Source organism: Phalaenopsis equestris, unplaced genomic scaffold (genome assembly GCF_001263595.1).
Source record: "Phalaenopsis equestris unplaced genomic scaffold, ASM126359v1 Scaffold000420, whole genome shotgun sequence".
Classification (NCBI taxonomy): domain Eukaryota; kingdom Viridiplantae; phylum Streptophyta; class Magnoliopsida; order Asparagales; family Orchidaceae; genus Phalaenopsis; species Phalaenopsis equestris.
The window spans coordinates 226200-234511 of record NW_018164861.1 but is presented as its reverse complement, the minus strand read 5'-3'; the positions used below and the strand labels follow the sequence as shown (position 1 = coordinate 234511).

Below are 8312 nucleotides of genomic sequence, written 5' to 3'. Positions count from 1 at the left end.
TGTTCGTTAAACATGATCTGTTCGAATTGTTCGAAATATTTGAATTATTTGAAAATATTAAGATTTCTTTGCATATTTGAATTGCTAAAATATTATAATATTTATATTAATATAATTAATAGTAATAGAATATTAATGTTATTAATATTTATTTTATATCATAATTTGTAGAATTTAATTTTTTAAAATACGATAAATTTTGAAAGTATTTAATTATTTTTAAAATATTATAATTTTTTATATATAATTATTTTAAATTATTTTATGTTTCAAATATTAATGAATCGAAAAGGAACTTCATCAACTCATAGGAACAAAAAAAAATTATTAGTATTTGATCCGTTTACGGACCAAGAGCTTTTTTGACGGCCCTACCGACTTCCACGCCCAATTTCGTCCTCGTGAGAGCGCAGGTTTCCTGGTTTTGCACATCCTCACTTCTCTGCAACGTTAGCTGACACAGATCTATGTGAACCGTAACTTCGGCCATAGGTGGAACGAACGGGGGCTCTCCAGAGATCGTCGGTAGAGTTTTTCTCACGCCGATATCGATTTCCTCATCCTCTTTAACAGTCTTTCAGAACAATCGGAGGTGATGCTGGTTATGAGCTACCGCAATGGATAGGTTTCCCTTTCGTTCCGGCGTAGATCTCACTTCTTTTCCACCTTAAGCCTATCCACAGCCGGTAACCTTGACTTAGCGTCGTTATTTCATCTTTATAATCAGCTCATCAAGTGCATAACCTTGACTTGAATCCGATTTAGCAGGCTGGTTTATTAGTGAAAGTTTATTGAAGTGAATCGTATGTTCTGAGCTGCAGATTTTATTCTAGGGTTGGAATTTTATAAGAGCTTGCTATTTTGACTCATGTTATACTTCTGCCGAAGTTTTTGAACTGTTTTATGCCATAGTTCGTGTTTGATTTGGGGTTTCAGTAACTTGTCAGTGAAACTTGAAATTTGACTATTTTGATGGTTAAGTAGTTCGGGAAGGCCAGCATGATATTGACACAGAAATACGTGCGTTCACACATGAATGAATTGTCAGAGGAAAACAAAAGAGTTGCACTCTTTTCGTATTTTTGTTGTGTTGCTTGTTTGCTAGTTGGGATCAACCCCTCACTAGGTAGTTATATGAGCATGTAATTTGCTGTTGCTACACCTTCTTCATGCTTTCTCTTCTAGTTTGAAAAGCTTCCATGATTTTTTTCCTTTATTCTCACTCCTTTGCTGCTTTCTTTTGCACTGAAACAGAAAACATTGAAGCAAACTATCATATCAATGAGTTAAAGTGTGATGAAAACATTTTATTTTTCATGCTTTGAATTTCATTTTAAGGACTCAAGATAATATTTTATTGAAGGACTTAATGTAATGATCATGGAATTTGTGACCATATAAAGCATGGGTGTTGTTGGGGGGAGATTCCTTCGCTGCCAGGGGCTGTACTTGCACTTTTGGTATAATTTTTATCAAAATCTTATGCACATTTGTATTCATTTTTTTTTTGGCTGTTCAATGTGTTTCAATAATGTGGGCTGGTATATCCTTGCTCATGAATTTGTAATCTATTTTGTCTCATCTTTTATAATTAGTACTTCTCTTGTGAAATTGTAAAATGTGTGTTTTTTATCTTTTATATTTTTTATTTTTTATAAGATGGCGGTGAGAACTGCAATGCTTTATGGCGCGGAATGTTGGCTTTTAAAAGAAAAGCGTAAATCTAAGTTAAGTGTTGCTGAGATGAGAATGCTTAGGTGGATGAGTGGCTTGACACTTAGAAGCTAAATGCGAAATGAATGTATCCTTGAAAGGGTTGGTATAGCTCCAGAGCTCCTATGAGGTGCAAAATTAGAGAGAGTTGTCTTAGATGGTTTGGTCACATTAAACACTGAGAGAGTTGTCTTAGATGGCTTGGTCACATTAAACACCATGGCTTGGTCACATTAAACACCAACTATTTAATGATCCAGTTAGGAGAGTAGATGTTTTTGATTTGAGTTATGTTAAGAAAGATAAAAATAGGCCTAAAAATACTTGGACATATTTTATAAAAAAATGTTCTTAATTTATTAGAATTAAATGAAAATATGGCACTCAATAGGAGGCAATGAAGGAAAAGGATTCATTTAGCCAACCCCACTTAGTGGGATAAAGGCTTCTTGTTGTTGTTGATGTCAGGATCAATTGGAGTTTTGCCTCTTGAGATAAGGTAGTAAAAAGAGGCTTAGTTGGCCTGTGCATGCTTGACAGGGGTAAAACATACTCCAAATGATGAGTACATAAAGTACATGCGAAAGAATCAGGTTAAGAAAGAGACATGCAAACAGTAGTATTGCTAACATTAAAGTCTCTTTTTCCTCGCGTATTTCTCAACCATGGGATGGGCTCTAGTTGGATTGTTGGGAATTGGAAGGGTTTGAGGTAGTTTGACTGTGTTGGAAGGGCGTAGGGGAGGATTTTGGTGGGAAGGGGATAAGTTGGTGCGAAGTGGAGAGCTTGGGGGTGGTTTAAGGTTATGGGAGGTGCTTGGAAAGTTCATTGGATGGATTGGGGGTGGTCTCCATCCATGGGGACCGAGATAGACAAGGTTTCTGTGCTGTGGAGGAACTCAAAAGAGGTTTAGGGGGATGGAGGTGTTTGAGGGACTTCTCTTGCAATGGTAGGGGCTCGTGGTAGGTCGCCGGTTACATGAAAAATTAGGGAGGTTGTTGAAATTGGTGACAAACAATGGCAATGCTCAAGGGAGGAAGAGATAAGGTTTCATACTTTGTCAAATTGAATGATTTCCAAAAGCATGGAAAATGGGATATATGGGACATTCTTATATCTTGAATTTTTTACTTTGCATTTATTATATCTTAAAATGGCTTGGGCATGTTGTGTAAAAAAATATCTTAATTTATTAGAATTAAATGAAATATGACATTCAATAGAACCCAATGAAGAAAAAGCATTTGCGTAGACGACCTGACTTAGTGGTATAGATGCTCGTTGTTGTTGTTATTGTATTTCCTTTGATTTAAACCAAACACTAAAAGACTTAAAAATATAAGTAAACACACACACACACATATATATATATATATATATAATGCAATACACTGTATTGCCAGAGTTACCGAAACCAAAGAAAAAAAAACTAAAGCTTTCATAGCTGCACCAAAACTGAAACTGAATTGGTTTTAATTAAAACTATGGTACACCTATTCGTGCATAATATATGAACTTTGTCCAGTTTGTGCATTTTTTATGTCATAAGATTTTGTGTAATATTTACAAAATTTTATTGTACATTATGATGATGAGTGGTTTGTTTGGAATCTTTATATTGCTTTCTCTTTAATCTAGAGGTGCATTTGTATTTGAATATTCTCTTTTTGATCATCAATGTGCTTTTTTTTGCCACTATGTCGTACTTTCAAGCCACTTGAACATATTTTCACAATAGTCTTTCCTTTTTAATGCCATCACCATGTCCTCATTGTTAGTAGAACTTAATGCAAGCTAATATTTCACCATGTCTAACTTTACTTGATTTTTGTTGCAACTATTTGGTGTAATCCTCGTGAACTTATCCGTTATATTTGCACTTAAAGAGGTGTTTTCTTGAGCCAAAAAAAAAAAAGATTCATTTTGCTGCTTTGCAGCTTTCTCCTATGAGATGGCGTCATCACATCATGTGGAGTTAGAAGCAGCAAAACTTCTACAGAAACTTATCCAAGAATCAAAGGATGAGCCGGCTAAATTGGCCACAAAGCTTTTTGTGGTATGCTCAAAATTGTCTTACTTATTTGTTAACCGAATCTTTATGTTTTTACTCTGAGGCATTGGCATAGGTGTATTATCATTTGATATTTATCTTTCCTCCTCATAATTCTCCAGATATGCCAGCATATGTTAACAAGTGGAAAGGAGAATTCATTGCCATATCAAGTCATATCAAGGTACGCCTGCATGCTCAGTTGGAATCACACTTAATAAATGTCATATTTGCTAATCTCACAATTGTGCTTGTACTTTGGAATTATTTTTTCTTTTGGTCCATATCTTGATCAAAAGGCTGCTAGCTTTGCTCATTGCGTTAGTTCTTGGGTTGGTGTAGTTTCAGAATTTTAAATATAGTTATTCTAGATTCATCAGTTGTTAATTTCTTTTAAATTGATTATGATGTTACAATTGATATTGGAAATAATAGACCTTTGTGTTTATTATTATTATTATCAATAACACCTTCGCTGTTGGAAGTGAATTGTTAGAGTATTGAAGAAAATATTATAAGATAAGGGGCATATGATTATTGGAACAAGAAATAAGTATAGTGCGCATGTAATAGTCATTTATTATTCAATTTTGCTTGATGGGATATTTTGGTGATGTCAATGTTTGGCTGTATTATATAGAAAAATGGGGATATTAATGTGAATTTAACTTTTAAAATAAGCATATGTGGTTAAAATGAATTGCGTTAAGACCATTTTGAAATAAAAGAATATCATAGAGATAAAGATACATTTGATACTACAACTTAACCAATTGTTTTCTAAGATATGAAAGTTGGGCTATATTAAAAGTCAATAATTAAGTCGGGAGTGGCCTAAATGTGAATGCAAAAATTGATATAAGATAAGATTAGTAAGGATTAATTGAGAAGTGCTTATATTGAAAAGATTAAACATTAATACAAAATGTAAACTAAGATGCTGTGGATGGAATTGGAAGGACAAGAGGTAGACAAAGTTGTATAAATGGAATTTGTATTAAAAGATTTGCACAAGATAGATATAACCATATGTAATACTCAACATGAGCGGATGATATATGATGATTCATAAAACCAACTCAAAATAGTTGGGATATGACTTAGACTATGAGATCCCAAACTCATTTATCGAGATATTGTCCGCCTTGACCTACTGGTCCCATGGTTTTGTCCCATTAGTGGAAATTCCTAGGAGGTCACCCATCCTGGGAGTCCTGTTATATGTGCATGCTTAGCTTTGGTGTTTTTGATGAAATTCCAACAGTTGAACCAAAAGACACCTCGATTTTTAAGAGTGAGTTCGGCTTCATTTTACTTAAGGGGCTTTGCAATCTCTCTGTCTAAGTAACCGACATGCCTGTCAATATTCTTAACTTAAGAATCATCCATCATATTGATAGGATTCTGGATGTGGCTCATATGGCGTATTACTTTATTTTGCATTACACGAAGTTCCCATCTTTAGGCTGGTTAAAAACTCTAATACCATTTGTGAGAGCACAAACTCTCATCCATCAAGATATTGCATGCTTCGGCCTAACGTCCTCACTGTTTTGTCACATTAGTGCAACTTCCTAGGAGGTCACCCATCCCAAGAGTGCTCCTACATGAGCACACTTAACTTTGATTTTTCTGATGAAATTCCAACTGTTACATCAAAAAACACCTCGCTGTTTAAGAGCGAGTTCATCTTCATTGTACTTTAGGGGTTTCACATAGATTGCATTTATTTTAGATCCCACCTTCACTTGATTTATCTATTTCAAATAGGGCTTGATGTGGTAGCAAAGATATTGAAATTTTGCATGATGTGAAAATAGTTTAAGCAATGGAATGATTATATTTTGAATTGGTAAAAAACTAGAAATATGGAGCTACTTTGATTTGCTTGAAAAAGAAAGAGGAACTTTGGCCCTAACTCTCATGAAAATTTCCTTAGTAAATTTTTCTAGTATTTTGGTAACAAAAAACATTGATTTGGGTGGAAATTATCTCTGATGCAAGGCTTTGTGATCAGAGGATGATATCATTACACAATATTTATTTTAATTGTAATAAAACATCATGAGTGCTTTTTTATTTGAGAGGATTCCCTATTTTTTTGGAGGACCCCTCTTGATGGTTTTATGTTTATGAGAGGATTCCATTTTGATAGTTTTCCTTATTTTAAAGGATTCTCTTTTGTCAAAACTTCCTTAATCCTTAATTTAAGGATCCCTTAATTTAAGAATCCCTCTTGATTGCTTTTTCGTTTGTGAGGATTCCCTCCATGAAGACTTTCTTATTTTTAGGATCACCTTTGATGGCTTTATTCACTTATTTCTTTTCTTATTTCTTGCAAATTTTATTCTATAAATAGTGAATGAATGCAAGGATTAAGACAATTTTGATGAATTGCAGCTTTGCAAGCAATTCCCTTTCCCATCTCTTTTGTCTTATACGTTCTCTCTCTCTCCCTCTCTCTCTTCTTTTTTAGTCTCTTTATATATATATATAATATTTCTTAACCCTATTTTGTTAGGTCCGTCAAGAGCCAAGTCCTACCACATTTGGATGATTCAATATCATAGCAAGGCGCCAATTAAAGGTCTTTTTAGCTGATTTGATTATTTTTCAGAATGTGCTTTGGTTACCATTTTCAAAGCATGACCATCATCCCAATACCCCTGGCCATTTCAAGCCATAGTGCAGTACACCTCACCAAATTTATTATCAAATCCTTTGAATTTTTTTCCCCAAGTTGCCGTACAAATATTATTGCATGATTTCATAATATAAACAATTAATGAGATATTTATGATGATTATGAAGATGCACAATATTGGTATGACGTTGATTATGAGATATTTGTACAACTATTATTGCCGTACAAATCCTTTTGATCTTTGTGTAAGTATTAGGGCGTCCACTGAAAGCGACGCGCTGTATAACCTGAATATAGTGAAAATTGTGCAAGGGCCGCTACACCGGTGCCCGGTTGTAGTGTTAAATAAGCAAGGGTTCCCACATTACGGGCGAATGCAGGTAAAGAAGTTAGTCCATGAAACTAATATTAGGATAGGATCTTGGAATATAGGTACTCTCAATGATAAATTAATGGAATTAATTGATATTATGTTTCATAGGAAAATTAATATCTTATGTATTCAAGAAACTAAGTGGGTTGGAGAAAAGACTAAGGAGATTGATAATTTATGTTTTAAACTTTGGTATTCTGGTAAATGTCACACTAGAAATGATGTAGGTGTAATTATAGATAGGAGTTTGAAAGATATTGTTGTAAAAATTAATAAAGCTGGAGATATAATTATAACCCTTAAGATTATCATTGATACTAAGATTTTTAATATTATAAATGCTTATGCTCCTCAAGTAGATTTAGATAGAGGGTCTAAAGATAAATTTTGGAATAAATTAGAAGACTTAATACAAATGATACCTCTTGAAAAAAGAATTTTTATTGGAGGAGATTTAAATGGACATGTCGGTAGAGTGGTAGAATACTTTAGAAATACTCATGGTGGCTACGATTTTGGAGTAACTAATGAAGAATGTAGAACTAATTTAGATTTTGTTTTAGTGTATGATTTTGTTATTACTAACACTTTATTCAAGAAAAGAGATGAGCATCTTATTACTTATGAGAGTGTATCTAATAAAACACAAATTGATTATTTTCTTATGAGAAGAAGAAATCGTCGCGATTGTAAAGATTATAAAGTCATTCAAAGTGAAAATTTAAGTACCCAACATCATTTATTAGTTCTAGATTTTAAGATTAAGAGTTGTAAAATAAAGAATACTAGGACTCATCATCGTAGAATTAGATGGAGAAACTTAAAAGACACTTAAAATTATTTTTATGAATAAAATTTAAGATTTCAAATTTTGGGATATTTATGAAGAAAGAAATGTTATGTGGGATAAAATAACAAACACTATTAAACAAGTAGCAAAATATGTGTTTGGAGAATCAAAAGAAAAAAATTTAATAAAAAAATAGATGGTGGTGAAATAATAATATGCAAGAAAAGATAAAATATAAAAAATTATGTTATAAAAATTGGTTTAAATGTAAAAACTTAGAGAACTGAGAAAAATATCAAACGGCCTGCAGGGGGTCTAAAAGAACAATCTGTGATGTAAAAAATTCTGTTTTTAATGGTCTTTATAATAGATTAAGATAATAAGGAGGGTGAAAAGTATATATATAAACTTGCCAAACAGAGAGAAAAGAAAAGTAAAGATTTAACTCAAGTAAAGTGTATTAAAGATGAAAATCAAAAAATACTTTTCTTAGAAAAAAGATATTCAACATAGGTGGGTGAGTTATTTTGGTAAACTTTTTAATAAAGTTTCAGAAAATACGATCGACCTTAGTGATCATAATATCGTGAATAAAAATAAAACGTTTCATTTTTTCCGTCGCATTAGTAAAAAAGAAGTTAAGGGGGCTTTAAAGAAAACCAAGGGTGGAAAGTTTGTAGGACCTGATGATATCCCAATTGAAGTGTGGAAATATTTTTTAATATTATTTTAAAAACTAAAA

The 8312-nt window shown here is 32.8% G+C and overlaps 1 protein-coding gene across 1 annotated transcript in view; it reads left to right on the top strand.

The window, feature by feature from the left end:
• The first annotated feature begins 339 nt into the window (after window positions 1-339).
• LOC110027189 (chromatin structure-remodeling complex protein SYD) overlaps window positions 340-8312 on the top strand; it is a 59580-nt gene continuing 51607 nt past the window's right edge. Inside the window, 3 exon segments of the mRNA XM_020728511.1 lie at window positions 340-686; window positions 3651-3769; window positions 3886-3947. Coding sequence (XP_020584170.1) covers window positions 3665-3769; window positions 3886-3947 — 167 coding nt within the window. The 5' untranslated portion in view covers window positions 340-686; window positions 3651-3664.